Source organism: Panthera onca, chromosome C1 (assembly GCF_046562875.1).
Source record: "Panthera onca isolate mPanOnc1 chromosome C1, mPanOnc1 haplotype 2, whole genome shotgun sequence".
In the NCBI taxonomy this organism is placed as follows: domain Eukaryota; kingdom Metazoa; phylum Chordata; class Mammalia; order Carnivora; family Felidae; genus Panthera; species Panthera onca.
In genome coordinates, this window is record NC_138346.1 from 179,612,411 (window position 1) to 179,630,304 (window position 17,894).

At 35.7% G+C, this 17,894-nt stretch overlaps 1 protein-coding gene across 3 annotated transcripts in view; it reads right to left on the reverse strand.

Annotated features, from left to right (window-relative positions):
• Nucleotides 1–17,894, reverse strand: part of ZFYVE9 (zinc finger FYVE-type containing 9) — a 219,099-nt gene that overhangs the window by 82,060 nt on the left and 119,145 nt on the right. Inside the window, exons 5-7 of one of the 3 annotated variants that reach the window (XM_060624560.2) lie at nucleotides 6,132–6,231; nucleotides 3,492–3,668; nucleotides 1,698–1,759 (exon numbers count right to left, since the gene is read on the reverse strand). In XM_060624560.2, the coding sequence (XP_060480543.1) occupies nucleotides 1,698–1,759; nucleotides 3,492–3,668; nucleotides 6,132–6,231 (339 nt within the window). Of the gene's footprint in view, nucleotides 1–1,697; nucleotides 1,868–3,491; nucleotides 3,669–6,131; nucleotides 6,232–17,894 lie in introns of all 3 variants that reach the window. The other 2 variants (XM_060624559.2, XM_060624561.2) reach the window with 2 other exon arrangements.

Here is a 17,894-nt window from a genome sequence, read left to right on the forward strand (position 1 = left end):
TCCATTTACATGAAATTTAAGAACAGTCAAAACTAATCCATGGTGACACAAGTCAAAATAATGGGGCTACCATGGGGAAAATTAGGCAGGTATTGACAGAAAAAGGGCATGAGGGAACCATCCAAAGTGATGGAAAGGGTCCTGGAAAATACCCAGGTATTTTCACCTGGGTAGTGGTTGCACAAGTGTGTGTGTGTGTCTATAAGTTCATCAAGTTGTCTCCTAAAGATTAATGCTCCCTAAATACTTTACTATCTAGATTTTATACCTGAATAAAGATTAAAACTATTTTTTTAAAAATATGTCCATGTTGGGGCATCTGGGTGGCTCAGTCAGTTAAGCATCTAACTTCAGCTCAGGTCATGATCTCTCAGTTCATGGGTTTGAGCCCTGCATTGGACTCTGAGCTGACAGCTTGGAGCCTGGAGCCTGCTTTGACTATGTCTCCTTCTTGCTCTATGCCCCTCCCCAGCTCATGCTCTGTCTCTCTCAAAAATAAATAAAACATTAAAAAAATTGTTTTAAATGTCCATGTCTTATTATATTTTTATCTATGCTATCTATAATTTAGGATGCTATCAGTTTTTAGTGGGTTTTTGTTAAAAATTTTGCAATGTTCTCAATACATCATGTAAGAGGAAATTTGGAAAATTTTATTGGCAAACCATTATTACCTGATTTTAAAGTCTAGTACAGGAAATGATGCATAAAACCACCTTTTAATATCATAGAAAGTGGTCATTTGGCCTCTACTTACATACCACCTGTGAAAAGGAATTTATTTCATTCACGGAGTACCTATTAAGTGCCACACACTCTACTAGGCCATAAAGATGAGAAAAATATATTCTAGTCTGGCCCTAAAGATAACTATTATCTCAATACTTATCTGGTAAAATAAAAGAATTATTAGTCTTAAAATGAAATTCTTCTAGTTTATCAGGTAAGTATTTTTTTATCAGATAAGTATTAAAAAAGAGTGTTGAATAATGTAAGAGACAAAAATAAAATAACTAACTTGGTTTAATTTTGCAAAATGAGCTGAATCTTGTTTCCTTGTAACAGTCATTCACTAGAGCTTCCTCTTGCATTCAAACAGAATTTATCTTCTAAAAACCTATCAGGGGCTCTTGGCTGTCTCAGTTAGTAAAGCATGCAACTCTTGATCCTGGGGTTGTGAGTTCAAGCCCCACATTTGTTGTAGAGATTACTTAAAAATAAAATCGTTAAAAATCTTACATGGGAACCAAAAAGTAGAACAGAAGAAAGTAGAGATGCTTGGTTGAAAAGAAAGGAATAGAGGGACTCCTCGGCCACCTTTATATGGCCTGGCCCTTCCTCATCATGGCACTCCCAAAAGGTCACCACAGAACCTGTGAAACATTGTTCGAAAATCAATGTACAAAGGGAGCAGGATTCCCTCTGCATTAGCTCTAACTACAGCAGTAGCCTGAGCTCACTGAGAACAACCTTCATGAGAATCTTTCCCTGAAAAAAACCTTCCAAATACATAGCAAACAAGAACTGATTTTGCCACATTTACTTTACTCCCGAACCACACACATACATCCTAAGCTGTACCTGAAACCTATAGGCTTCCACAGAAAGGTCACTCAACTTAGAAAATAGCAAGACAGAAGCAGCACAATGCTGAGTAAACTAAGTACTCACTTTTAGATGCCGTTTTGTTTTCTTACCTCTGCCGGTAGAGGACTGGTAGTTACTGGTTTAACTGGGTCATGTGAGACAGCCAAGGTTCCTGCAGAGGAAGTTCCATTCACTGTTAATTTGGCTGCATCAGCAACTTCTCCATTAGGCAAGATCCCATCAGCAAACCAAACTCGCCTCTGCTCTCTGGGCTGAGCCACTTGAGGAGCCAGAAAAATAAAACAGGCATCACTGTGATATTGGTAGCGTTTCTAACATGAAAGAAGAGAAGGTCACCATTTCCAGAAGTACAAAGAAGTCACTATTTAGCATCTTATAATTATAAATATAAGAACTGTAACTGTGTATAAAAGTGGTTATAAATTAATAAAATACGAGTTTAAATATATTCTTTATTTCTATAACTTAAACATAAAGATTTAAAATACTTTGCTTTAAAATATTAAGAGTTTGTAAGTACACTTATAATTATGTCACTTATTCTGTTCCATATCACTGACAGAGAAACTAAGAAAGGTGTTTTAAGTGCCTAGGAAATAAATTAATCACAGGGAAAAAATATCTAGCAATAGATGTCCACATCTCCTAAAAGTATGAGGTTTCCATGGGAATTAAATATCTGGAAAAGTGATATGGTATTTTTAAAGGGCAAAAGATGCCCTGAAGAATGTTGAAGAATTATTTACTAATAAAGGAAGAGTTAGCACAGATATGTAAGAGAATTGGGAAGCAAACTGACCAGATCTCTGGCTAAAGAGTAACGGAAGATGAAAAAAGACTGATCTGGCAGTGCAAAAGTGGTCTGCGATAGGGGAAAAGCTGGAAAACTAAGTCCGATGAAATGATCTCTTTAAATCCAATTCCAGAAATCAATTCCAAACAGCCAAAACAAAGAGAGACTAGGGAAGAACAACAAAAATGACAAATGAAGTAAAGAGAGTAAAGATTTTAAGAAAGAAAGCCTGAACTCATAAAAATACAAGGAGTATGACTAAGGGATGATCTGAAGAGGGGAAAATGGGGAAGAACATGATAACGTCAGTAGAAGTCTCTGATCTTCAAAAGGGGAGGAGGGCTATTTAGCAAGGGAAAGGGAATATTACTAGACAAAAAGACATAAAATTAATGAAAGAAGATTGATTTTAATTATCAAGGGAAACTTCCTGACAAGACCATTTTAAGGAAATACATAACTGTTAGTTTTACTACTGATAATTTCCTGAACTTACAAAGTATCTTTCACCTGACAATATCATAATCATAAAGATATAAATAAACTAAAATAAGTTGAGCCCATAATTTTCTATCATATGATATAATCAGAAAGTTCTGGATTTTATAAAAGTCTATGTACCTAACAATATGTTCATATTCTTATTTGGATAGATTAAAAATGAAAAGAGAAAATGGCAATGGGCTTTCAAAATGCAACACTAAAACGGGCTGCTCCAAAGAAAGAACTCTCCATTTTCATAAACTCCTACAAAGAACATTAAGGTAGGCCTGAAGCTAGGATTTTACAGGCCAACTTCAAATTCTGTATCTCTTTTCAAGTAGAAGCAGTGTAATCACTCCATTCTTAAGTTGGAGAGAGTATTGGCATATTTTTGGAGGTGCCTCCAAAATATCAGGTAACACAGTATTATTCTTTACTTGCCCAGAAATAGTCTTGACACATTTCTCACCTTGTTCCTTCCACTTTAATAACCACCCAAAGGGACTTATCTACAGTGTTTTAAAGACTTGTGCTGTAAAATCACATCAGCACCTTTTCAGAGGAACTTGGTGAGGAAAAGGAGAGAGAAGAGCACATGATTCCCTACCTTCTGCTCCAGGGTGCTTTAAAACTCCCACAGGTACCATCACAGTGGGAGGTGGAGAGCTCAGGGCTCCTGAGGCCTGAGCTTGCTGCAAGGGAGGGATAGTAGAACAGTATTCAGCAGGATTGTTAGGGTTAGGGCTCTGGCTTGAGGCACTCATCATGTTCTCCCAGGCTTGAGCTAAAGCAAATACAGACAATCAATGTGAATGGATTGCAAAATATGGACATCAAGACCTCCTCAATATTGGATAAATAATGTAGCTCTTCCTCATTAACACTCATAGTACTACTCTCTCTTCCAACTAGTGAAAGTATTAAGGAGATAGGTTATTTTATTCAATAAAGGAGACCATTTAGTTAAGTAAACTACTTGGAAGCAACAAATAAGAATTATGTGATAGTTCTGGTACAGACTAATAGCAGATCAGTCTGAGATTAAAGACTAGGCCCCTGGCTTCTTTAAAGGAGACCATACATTCCCTTAAGAGGGAGTGAAACATCAAACTCACTAAGGATTTGCAGCTGGGATGGAAATTTAGATATTTGGGGGTGGGGGGGCGGGTTTAACATTCAACACATTTTATAAAGTTCTTCAAAAATCAAAATTGGGCCTAAAATAGCATAATTCCATTGTATGATATTTTTGTTTCATTTACAGACTTTTAGGCTCTTCTTAGTTGAGGTAAAAATTTCACTTGAAAAATTCTAAAAGCTAACGCTGAAGAGAACACATCTCAACATTTTTGTGAATTCTGCTATTGTGTAATCATTACCTCGTGTAAAAGTATCCAGCGAAAAAAACCAATTTACATCTTTGGTGTGTCTCAAAAGCATAGGACCCATCTGAACATGAAAATGTGCCAATATCATACAAGTGCCATCAACCAATATGAATGATTACAAGTGTGTTAAGATTCTGTATACTCTATAATTTTACTAAATATTGACATATCAACTATTGTCTTTAAAGTAAATAAGATGAAAGGAGCTACAGAAATGAAAGATACCAAATTTTATCTTCTAGGTTCAGGTAATACCACATGCTCAGGAATGGAAAACACCCAATTTTTTAAAGCATCTTTTTTAAAACTCTCATTCAATATCAAAGAATGATCCATAAGATCATGAATACTTATTGCCTCCAAACTTCAGGACAAGGCTAAAAACAATAGCTAAGTTCCTTTGAAAGCATTGGCAGAAAGAGGGGAGGAAGAGAAAAGGAGAAAGGGAAAAAGGAATAGGGAACACTGAAAAGCATCAAATTAAATATTCAGAAAAAGACTTCGCTAAGCCATGCGAGAGGAAAGACTGCTGGAAAAACCAGAAAAAGTAGATTACTTTAGGATTCCCTGGTAAGGGCATCCTTGGCTTAATAAAAATAAGTATTCCATATGAATCCTCTGCCATTTCCTTCATCTTTGGATATGCCAAGTTAAAAAAAAAAAAAAAAAAAAGAAGCTATCAAGTTGAAAGACCTCATCAAATAAAAGAGGTACTGGGTACTATAATTAAGCAGCATGCTCTTTTCTGTGGATATATGTCTGAAAATGAAAGCAGGAATAAAAATCATCAATTGAACAACTGAGTGAAGTAACTACCATCTAAAAATTGACCCTTAAGAGTAGAGAGAATGAATTAATATTTTGATCAAAATTGTAAGAATTCAGAAATGGGAGGAAATTGGGTGGATCACAGGAGATCAGAACAGATCAGATTAACTGACATGCAGTAGTTAATAAGCCAGCAACAGGAAAACATCACTATGAGCAACGCAGACAGACAGAGCAGGAGGGGTCTTGAGCAGATAGATTCCCGCCTCCAGGAGGCACGCTACCCTGGCACAGGCATCAACTTTTGTCCAAGTTCAAAATTTTATTCGTAATTCTTCTGGCAACTGTACAAAGACATACAGAGAAAATACTATAGCCTGATTAATTTTCTTGTATCTCTTTACAAAAATACTTTTTTTTTTTTTGTAATTCTAAACTAAAATGCCCTTGGATTCATTTCCAGTCCCACAAAAGATGAACACTGGACAAGCTATATTTACCTTCTCCTGGCCATGTTCTTTTACCATATAACTAAATTCAAAACCAATATTCTTATAACAAATCTAAATAGTATTAAGGAGATTTCTGACAGAAAAATGAACTCCTCTACTTGATCTGAAACGCTAAATAATTTATTTTTAACAAGATGAGTGACAACCAAGTTGTTAATAAGAATACACTTTAAGTTATTAAGGTATTTCCTAGAAATAGACAGCTTCCCTTGAAATGAAAACCTCAGTCCAATTTTAATATTTCATCATCTGAGTGGTCAATTGCTTCCCACCCCCATCCCACTCCAGTCATTCCACAGGAGCATTAAAGCCACACAGCACCAGATTTCCACCAGAACCTCCATTCTTCCTGCAAAACTTACCTGACTTTAACATTTGTTTATTAAGTTAGGCACAGGGATTCTGAAATGCTACAATATTCTCAAAACATGGAAATTTGTTCCATATTTTTAGTTAAAGTTGTGACTTTTGAGAAGGTGAACAACTTATAGAGAAAGGCAGGAAAAAACAGTAGTCTTTTCATAGGAATTCTCTTGTTCTGTCTTGGTAACTGTGAATTCAACCTGTTTTAATACTTACCATTCATTAGCACTGAATGGCAGATTACACATACTCTAGCTTCCTTTCTATCCATGTATAACAGTTTACATTTCAGGCTACAGCAGGAAGCACAGAAAACCTGTAGGAATAAGAACATACTAAATTTATTTAGGGTAACAGTACAAAGAGAGCAAACCAATATTGACCAACACTGACAGGAAACCATATTACTACAACACTAAAAACTTCAAAGAAAAATGCAGTTGAGGAAGCTGGGCCCCAAGACTCAATTCAAAAGCAAGAGTGAGATGACACGTCTGTCAGCAATAAGGAAAGTAAAAGTCTGGCTGAAAATAAAAACCTTACCCAAGATCACACAACAAATACACAGCAGGAGAAAAAAAAATGACTTGCCCTTAGGCAAAATTCCTATACACAATATCACATAACATGGGCATTTAAAGATAACTAACTACATCTGCTATCTTTGTTTGGAAAGGCAATATAGCAGGGTGAAATAAACAAACATTGGGAATTCCAAGTTTGAACTTCTGATTTTTATTCATCTTATAGATGGAATAATAATAATACCAGCTCTTTTTACTGGTTTGCTAGGAAAGCTAGGAAAGCTCAAAATATACAACTCAATCATAAAAATAGGCACAGCCCTTGGGATGCCTGGTTGGCTCAGTCAGTTGAGTGCCGAGCTCTTGATTTCAGCTCTGATTACCATCTCACGATTCACAGCTCCCATGTCGAGCTCTGCACTGGCAACATGGAGATTGCTTGGGATTTTCTCTCTTTCTCTCTCTGCCTCCTCCCTGCTTGTGGGTACATGAACTCCCTCTCCAAAATAAATAAATAGACTTAAAAAAAAATAAGCACAGCCCGCAGACAATCAAAAATTCATGAGGCCAATTTCCAGCACCTTATTTCCACCTTCCAGGGTTGGTTCTTGACAATTTTACTTTCTTGTCCCTTCCACATTAGACAACAAGAATCTCCTCAGCTCCCTGTTAAGATTTATTTTCTTGAGAAGTCATCAGTCATTTATCACAGAGAGCTTCATATGGGCAGAAAGCTGTTCCCAGTAAATTCTACTAATCCAGTTTTTATAGTCAAGAAGTATCCATCTTACAAAGATGAATCAAGAGATGAGGTCAGACTAAAGACAAAGTGACAGAGATCATCGCCTCTCTTACTAGGTATGATTAATATATCTAGCTACCATGATTAACAATTTACAGTTTTCAGAGGCTTTCCATTCTCAAAGTAACTCTGCAACAAACAGAGTACAGGAAATAGATTATTTCTATCAGAAGAAACTTGAGTTTGGATGGTTAAATGACTTGTTCAAGTCCACAGCAAACTGTATGAATACAAGCACTTTACATATACTATTTCATTTAACCTCTATGAATTCAGTCACTTACAATCAACAGAGTTGAATAAACAAATGTTAAGCAAAATCATTCAGCTGTACAGCTAGTAAGTTACATACTAAGTCTTCAAAGGCTCTGTTCTTAACTACTATGTAATACTGCTTCATACTAATTCATATATGGTATTTCATTTTGAGACCTGACTTTTCCTTTTTCCTCACCATGACTATATCTCATCAATTGCTAAATCCTGTTGGTTCTCCCTCTTAATCTCTCCCTCTCCATCATTACTGCTGCTGCCTTTATTCAGGCCCCTACTATCTGAGGCCTAGAAGATGATCACAATCAATTATCTGTCCTCCTAATCTTCAGATGTGTCTTTCCAATTCATCTTTCAACAAACAGTAAATGACAGAACTTTCTAAAACAGTAAATCTAATTATGTCAATCTTCTTGAAAACTTTCAATAACCTTTCTAATCAAGAGGCAAATCCAAGAAACCATCATTCACTCATTTATGCTACAAATATTTGAGCCCTAACTATGTGCTGAGCAGCAGACTACCCTATTAGGTGTAGCAGTGAACAAAATAGATATGGCCCCTGCCTTCATGAAATTCATAGTCTACAGAGGTTATTATCTAAAATTAAATAATTACACAAGTGAATAGAAAATTACTTGCTTCAAAAGAAGTACATAGTAAAATAAGATGTAATCTAGGCCTTACCTAGATTGACAGGGTCAAGAAAGGTTTTATTTAGGAAATGACATAGATAAAATATGAGGTAAAAGTTTCCTATGCACAAAAGAGACAATAAGCAGAGGAAACAGAAAGTAGGTCCCATTAGGGGAAGAAAGCATGGCTCCATCAAGGAACTAAAAATAGTTAATATGGCTAAAGGCCCTTAGATTAAGGGAGGCATAGAATAAGCTGAGGCCAGACAAGACAAATATATGTTTCCACTCATGTGTGGAATCTAAGAAATGAAACAAATGAACAAAGAAACAAAAAAAACCAGACTCTTACATACAGAGAACTGGTGGCTGCCAGAGGGGAGGTGAGTAGGGGGATGGGTGAAATAGGTAAAGGGGATTAAGAGATACAAACTTCCAGTTATAAAATAAATAAGTCACAGAGATGAAAAGTAGAGTATAGAGAGAATACAGTCATTAAGAGTAATGTACAGAATTATACAGATAAAAATACATTATACAAATAAAAATAACACTGTATATTAGTTATACTTCAATTAAAAAAAAAGAAGGCAGACCAAGCAAAGTTTGTACAGGTTGTATTAATAATTTGGGTTTTTAAAATTTTTTTTAAATATTTACTTATTTTGGAGACAGAGAAAGACAGAGCATGAATGGGGGAGGGTCAGAGAGAGGGAGACACAGAATCCAAAGCAGGCTCCAGGCTCCGAGCTCTCAGCACAGAGCCTGACGCGGGGCTCGAACTCACAGACTGTGAGATCATGACCTGAGTCAAAGTTGGATGCTTAATTTTGGTTTTTTAATTAGAGCAGTGGGAAACCACTTAAATGTTTTAATCAAAGGGGAAGATATGGCTACAGTGTAGGGAAAAAATAATGGATTTGGAATTATTCAACATACAGAACTCAGTCTAATACACATTAGCAGAATGAAAGAAATAAACCCACATAATCATCCCAAAGCAGAAAAAGCATCTGACAAAATTCAACACGCTTTCATAATAAAAACATAATCAACATAAAACATAATAAAAACAGTCAAAAAACTAGAAATAGAAGGAAACTACCACAACATAATAAAAGCCATATACAAAAAAATCCATAGCAATAAATCTAACCAAAGATGTAAAAGATCTGTATGCTGAAAACTATAGAAAGCTTATGAAGGTAATTGAAGAAGACATAAAGAAATGGAAAGACATTCCTTGCTCATGGATTGGAAGAATAAATATTGTCAAAATGTCAATACTACCCAAAGCTATCTACACATTCAATGCAATCCCAATCAAAATTGCACCAGCATTCTTCTCGAAACTAGAACAAGCAATCCTAAAATTCATATGGAACCACAAAAGGCCCCGAATAGCCAAAGCAATTTTGAAGAAGAAGACCAAAGCAGGAGGCATCACAATCCCAGACTTTAGCCTCTACTACAAAGCTGTCATCATCAAGACAGCATGGTATTGGCATAAAAACAGACACATAGACCAATGGAATAGAATAGAAACCCCAGAACTAGACCCACAAACGTATGGCCAACTCATCTTTGACAAAGCAGGAAAGAACATCCAATGGAAAAAAGACAGTCTCTTTAACAAATGGTGCTGGGAGAACTGGACAGCAACATGCAGAAGGTTGAAACTAGACCACTTTCTCACACCATTCACAAAAATAAACTCAAAATGGATAAAGGACCTGAATGTGAGACAGGAAACCATCAAAACCCTAGAGGAGAAAGCAGGAAAAGACCTCTCTGACCTCAGGCGTAGCAATCTCTTACTCGACACATCCCCAAAGGCAAGGGAATTAAAAGCAAAAATGAATTACTGGGACCTTATGAAGATAAAAAGCTTCTGCACAGCAAAGGAAACAACCAACAAAACTAAAAGGCAACCAACGGAATGGGAAAAAAATATTTGCAAATGACATTTCGGACAAAGGGCTAGTATCGAAAATCTATAAAGAGCTCACCAAACTCCACACCCGAAAAACAAATAATCCAGTGAAGAAATGGGCAGAAAACATGAATAGACACTTCTCTAAAGAAGACACCCAGATGGCCAACAGGCACATGAAAAGATGCTCAACGTCGCTCCTCATCAGGGAAATACAAATCAAAACCACACTCAGATATCACCTCACGCCAGTCAGAGTGGCCAAAATGAACAAATCAGGAGACTATAGATGCTGGCGAGGATGTGGAGAAACGGGAACCCTCTTGCACTGTTGGTGGGAATGCAAATTGGTGCAGCCGCTCTGGAAAACAGTGTGGAGGTTCCTCAGAAAATTAAAAATAGACCTACCCTATGACCCAGCAATAGCACTGCTAGGAATTTACCCAAGGGATACAGGAGTACTGATGCACAGGGGCACTTGTACCCCAATGTTTATAGCAGCACTCTCAACAATAGCCAAATTATGGAAAGAGCCTAAATGTCCATCAACTGATGAATGGATAAAGAAATTGTGGTTTATATACACAATGGAGGACTACAGGGCAATGAGAAAGAACGAAATATGGCCCTTTGTAGCAACGTGGATAGAACTGGAGAGTGTGCTGCTAAGTGAAATAAGCCATACAGAGAAAGACAGATATCATATGGTTTCACTCTTATGTGGATCCTGAGAAACTTAACAGAAACCCATGGGGGAGGGGTAGGAAAAAAAAAAAGAGGTTAGAGTGGGAGAGAGCCAAAACATAAGAGACTCTTAAAAACTGAGAACAAACTGAGGGTTGATGGGGGTTGGGGGGGTGGAGGGGAGGGGAGGGTGGGTGATGGGTATTGAGGAGGGCACCTTTTGGGATGAGCACTGGGTGTTGTATGGAAACCAATTTGACAATAAATTTCATATATTGAAAAAAAATTAAAAACAAAACAAAACAAAAAAAACAAAAAAATCCATAGCAAACATCATACAATGATGAAAGACTGAAAGCTTTTTCTCAAAGATTAGAAAAGGCAATGATGCCTGTTTTCACCTCTTCTACCTAACATAGATACTGAGTTTCTAGCCACAATATCAGGCAAGAAAAAGAAATAAAAGGCATCTAAACTGAAGTAAAATTATCTTTGTTTGCAGATGATATTAAGTTATATACAGAAAACCCTAAATATTCCACACATAAAAACCATTAAAAAAAATTAAAACTTAGAAATGAATTCAGTGAATCTGCAAGATACAAAGTCAACACACAAATATCAGTTAGCATTTCTTTCTATACACTAAAAATGAACAATCAGAAAAGGAAATTACAAAAACCCTCCATGTACAGTGACATCAAAAAGAATAAAATAACAGACTAGATAAAATATTTGTTATACATAATGAACAAAGGGCTAAGATCCATAACATATAAAAACCTTCAATGAACTAAAAAGAAAAATGCAAAAACCTCTAAAGAAAGTAAGCAAAGAACTCACACAGGTAAATTTTAGGTAAATTTTATGTAAAAGTCTAATAAGTAAAGATATAGTAAGTATCAATTGTAACAAAATAAAAATTAAAAGAATGAGATTTTCTTTTTCTATTGTACAAATAATTTTTAAAAACTGGTATCCAATGGTGGTGAGGGTAAACAAAAAAGAGGAACTTTCTCTCAAATCCTCCTGGTGGTAGTATAAATTGGTAGATTAATTTAGCGGTATCTTAAAATTTTAACTGTTCATTCCCTTTGACTTAGCACATTCAATTTGAAAGATTATCCTACAAAAAGAAAATCCAAATGTGCAATGAGATGTATACAAGAATTAGCTCTGTACTGTCATAATAGTCAAAAGTTATCAACAACCCAAATGTTCATCAGTAGAGGAATAATTAAACTGCAGTATGACCATTAAATGGAATGCTGTTAGCCTGGAAAAAGAATCAGAGAGTTCTATATGTAGTTACTCACATGGAAAAGTAAAGTAAAATAGTCAAGTTGGAGGATAAGAATTGGATTGAAATAGGGCTTTTTTCCCCCCTCTCTTTTCACTTTTATATAATTTTTTTACGTGTTGGACTGGGATATTTTGAGTAGAGCCTTTTCTGTATTCTAAAAAGAAAATAAAATTAAAAGGAGTATTAGTTGGTGTTCCAGGTTGAACTGTGTCTCCCTCAAATACATATATTTAAGTCTTAATCCTTAATACTTCAGAATATGACTCATTTGGAAATAGGGTCTTTATGGAGGTAATCAAATTAAAATGAGGTCATTAAGGTGAGAGCTCCTAATCCAATATGACTGGTAACCTAATAAAAGGGAAAATTTGGACATAGCATGTGGGAGAATACCATGTGAACATAAGATGGCCATCTACAAGCCAAGGAGAAAGACATGGAATAGATCTTCCATTACAACCTTCAGAAGGAACCAACCCTGTCACCACCTCAATCTCAGACTTCTAGCCTCTGGAATTGTGACACAATAAATTTTTATTGTTTAAACCACCAGTTAGTGGTACTCTGTTATGACAGTCCTAGCAAACTAACATAGTTGGGGACTTTCCAAAGTAAATGACTTGCTCCGGGTAAAAAAATCTCAAGTGAGAATTGAAAAAAAACTCCAAAAAAACAAAAAACAAAGATATCTTTTTTTTAAAAGCAAGCTAGGGGGCAGCATTATGCAGTTAAACAGAGGAATCTTACCCATCCTTCCCAATATGCCAACAATAGTGTGGAGGGGGGATCTTTTGTTTCCAAGGGAATTCAAGAAAGGCACAGAAGTTAGTTAGAAAAGTGGATGATTTGCCAAGAAACTACCTAGAATGGCAAGAAAATAGGAGTCAGGCAAAGAGAGGCATTTCTGTGGGATCACCCATGCCAGAGAACTACATGGGATCAAATGTAACATACACCACAAAACCACCACCTGACAGTGCCTATGACTGACACAGACAGTATACCACAACATAAAATAGAAGATTGACCTGGGAATGCTGGCTCTTGTTCTCAAAAAGACAAAGACTATCCTGTAACAAGCTTCACAGGTCATTAGAATTAGTGCCCTAGAAAAGATAGGCAGAATCTAAGAGATTTGAACCAACTGAGAATAGGTTAATAATCCTGGATTTAAAATTACCGGGTAACACTCAATTTGCCTGAAAAGACCAAGATGAAGTTGTTTGCCATGAGTCAGGTTAGTCAGTGTTTCTCAACAAGGGCATCCTTGGCATTTAGCGTGGCCAATTCTTCACAGCACCATTCTGATTAACACAGGACGTTTAACACAGGACGTCCCAGATTATTAAACACCAGCAGCAACCCCAATCACTGTAACAAAAATATCCCACGCCACATTCCAAGCGTCATCTAAGTACCTTCTCCAGTTCTCTGAGCTAGAGGCTCAGAGTCAAAAAGTCAGTTCTAGAAATACAGAATTACATATTTGCACATACAAACTTTACTACCAAAATATCATGCCATATACTTTTATTATCACAACTAACACAATCTACTGCAATCTACTGCATTTATTCAACTTATGCTCCATTTTCCTGAACTAGGATGTAAACTTCATGGAGTAAAGGACTAAAGTATTTCAATACTGGTATCACAGTACCTGAAATAAAATAGGTACTTGCCAAATGTTTATTGCTTCCTTGATTATAAAAAAATCATTGCACAAATGAGTATATGAGAAAGAAACATTAATGTGGCCTTATCTGGGAAGGGCAATATCATACACAACTCAAATTTACATCTTCAACAATGACAAACACATTTTAAGCTGTTTATTAATGACAGTGACATCAACTGAGGTCAGTTCCTTTATTTTGTTGTTTATATATATTAAGGTTTATTCTTTGCAATGTAGCGTTTAACGAATTTTTTTTTAACTGAGGTAAAACTGAAACTAATTATGTAAGTTTCAGCTGTACAACAGAATGACTCAGTATTTATATATTGCAAAATGATCACAATAAAGTCTAGTTACAGAATTTTTCTTGTTATGACAACTTTTAAGATTTACTCTCTTAGCAAATTTCAAATATGCAATACAGTATTATTAACTATAGTTGACATGCTGTGTATTACATCCCCAAGACTTACTTATTTTATACCTGGAGTCAGTACCTTCTGACTCTCTTCAGCCATTTTGCCATTTTACCCTCCACTTACCCTCACTCTTTCCCTGCCTCAGACAACCACTCATCTGTTCTAACTATGAGCTTAGGGTTTGGGGGTTTTTGGTTTTCTTTTATTTTTAGGGTCTACATATAAGACAGATCATATGGTATTTGTTTTTCTCTAACCATTTGTGTGTTTACATGTAATTTTCTTTAATATGGCACTTTTGGATTCCAATCTCAGCTTTATCATTCATTCACTAGCCAAACGACTTTGAGAATAATTTGAACTCTGTGAGCCTCACTTTTTCCTCATTATGTAAAAATGAAATGTTAATATTCTCCTTATAAGGCTTTTATGAAGATAAAATGAGATAATACCTGTAAAATGAAGTACATAATAGGGACTGAGTGAATGATGGTGCCTTTCTTATTTCCCTTTCCTTTTCTTTTCAAACTTCCCACTCATGGCTTTCCACAGACAAACCTTACTGCAAATTTATGAATAAGCTTTATACTCAAGTACCATTTGTGCCTATTTATACCCCCTTACAGTGTGAATAAAGGTCCTTTACAATTCTTAAAAATTCAAATCATCAGTGTTCACTTATTTCGTCCCCAAATTACAAAGTGAAAAATGTGATATGCCAGGTCTTCAAAAAGCACTATATTTATGACAAAAATAACTGCCTTGCAAAAACAAAAAACAGGAAAGTGCCTGTGACTGACCAATATCCACCTATTCATAAAGACCAATTCTCAAGTACAGAAGAGCTTGTAAAAATTCTCAAGTACAGAAGAGTACTATATCCTTGCTTATTAGCAAATACCAAAACCAGTGCAGTAAGAGCTACAGCAGTTCAGATTACAACTCTGCCTCTATCCAAACACCTGTTCCAACTTAACTATTATTAACTGAAAACAAAAATAATTATTAGGCATTTTAAGAGTATATCACAGGAAAGGCTACAAAAGGTCTCTAATTTAACCTTGCAACTTTATTTCTAACCAAGGCTATACAAACAGATACAACACCAGAATTATAAGAAAATAAATGCAACATAAAATCTTAAATGTGTTTGGAGCCACCAGACTCATTTCTTTTAACATATTATAAATTAGGGGTGCCTGAGTGGCTCGGTCAAAACTCTTGGTTTTGGCTCTGGTCATGATTTCACAGTTTTGTGAGTTCAAGCCCGTGTTGGACTCTGCGCTGGCAGCTGGGAGCCTACTTGGGATTCTCCCTCTCTCCTTCTCTCTCTGCCCCTCCCCTACTCATGCTGTCTTGGTCTCTCTCAAAGTAAATAAATAAGCTTTTATATATATATATATATATATACTATATATAGTATATATATATATAGTATATATATAGTATATAGTATATATACTATATATATATATATACTATATATATATATATACTATATATATATATACTATATATAGTATATATATATATACTTTATATATATATATAGTATATATATATATATATACTATAAATTTTTTATATATCCTGTTATCTTTAAAAAATTTTTTTAACGTTTATTTATTTTTGAGACAGAGAGAGACAGAGCATGAACAGGGGAGGGGCAGAGAGAGGGAGACACAGAATCTGAAACAGGCTCCAAGCTCTGAGCTGTCAGCACAGAGCCCGACACGGGGCTCGAACTCACAGACCGTGAGATCATGACCTGAGCCGAAGTCGGCCGCCCAACTGACTGAGCCACCCAGGCGCCCCTATCCTGTTATCTTTTAAATAACACACATTGTGTGTTAAGTTTTACGTATAGGTTTATAAGTGCTAACCTGTAAAAGGCAAGCAATTAAACCATATTCCCCCTTTTTCTTTTTAATGTTTTATTCATTTTTTGAGAGACAAAGAGAAACAGAGTACAAGCAGGGGACGGGCAGAGAGAGAGGAGGAGACACAGAATCCAAAGCAGGCTCCAGGCTCTGAACTGTCAGCACAGAGCCCAAAGAGGGGCTAAAACCCATGAACTGTGAGATCATCACCTGAGCCAAAGTCAGACAGTTAACCACTGGACCACCCAGGCACCCCAAAACATATCCCTTCTTTTTAAACCATATTCTGGCCATTCTGCATTTTTAAAACTTTTTTGTACAGAAATTTTCAATCATATAAAAGTAGACATAACAGCATAACAAACCCTTAATTGCCAGTGCTCAGGTGAAACAATTATTAAAGTTAATCCTCACCTACTTCTCCCTTATTTAATCATTTAAAAATAAATCTCAGATCCCATTTCACTTTTTTTTTTAATACCTTTATGTAGGCTCCACACTCAACCTGGGGCTTGAACTCACAATCCTGAGATCAAGAGTCCCATGCTCTACCAACTGAGCCAGCTAGGCACCCCAAATATCATTTCATCTTCAAATATTTCAGTATAAATCTCTGAAACACAGGGACTATTTTAACAGAACAGTACCATTATCACATCTTAAAATATTAATAATTTCTTAATAACAAATATCTGAATAATGTTAACATTTTTAGTAGACAAATTTTTAATAGACTATTTTTTAGAGTAGTTTTAGGTTCACAACAAAATTAAGCAGAAGTTATAGGGCATTCCATATACCCCTGTCCCCACACATTACTAGCCTCTGCCATTATCAACATCTCGCATTGTATTCTAGTTTACTAAGGTGGAAGTCTAGACGATTGACTTTAGATCTTTCTTCTCTTATATCCAGTGCTGTATTATTATTGTATAACTTTTAATTTTGTTTAGCTTTTTAATGTTATGCTTGAAGCAGAAATCAAAGGTCTTTATACTATGATTAGTGAATGTCTCAAGTCTCTTTTACTATATAGGTTCTCCTTCAAAAATACCTTATTGAAAAAACTGAGTCATTTGTCCTATACTTTCCCACAATATGGATTTCACTGACTGCCTTCTTAGATGGTGATGTTTAATGCATTTGTCTCTGTATTTCCTATAAATTGATTGCTAGATCTAGAAATTGATCAGATTTGAATATGACTTCTCCTGGGAAGACTATTTCATAGACCCTGAATTATTTTTAATTGAACCAATATTAAGAACCCCTGTAGGAATTAAAAAGGAAAAAGAGAATTACCCAGAATTCCACCAATTAAAATTATGTTTTCAATTTTACATGTTCCCTTTATGTACACATGTTTTTATGCCTAAGAATAACTTTTGTAATTATAAACAAAGCAAAACTATGAGTTTGCATTTTATTTTATTCATAGATCATCATAGGCATTTGCCATACTGCTTTATCATATTATATTTTTAATATCTTTTTTTGAGAGAGAGAGAGAGAGAGAGAGAGAGAGAGAGAGAGAGAGAGAGAAAGAGTCCCAAGCAGGCTCCACACTCAGCACAGAGCCTGACATGGGCTCAAACCCATAACTGTAGTATCATGAGCTGAGGTGAAATCAAGAGTTGCACACTTAATCAACTGAGCCACTCAGGTGCCCCATTATCATAACTATATATAATGGCTGAGTCAAATGTATATATCATATTTAACTTATCATTATCCAGCTTTGGACAGAAATTATTTCTAATGTGCTTGCTATTTAAAGTAACACTAGGGGTGCCTGAGTGGCTCAGTCATTTGAGCATCCGACACTTGATTTTGGCCCAGGTCATGATC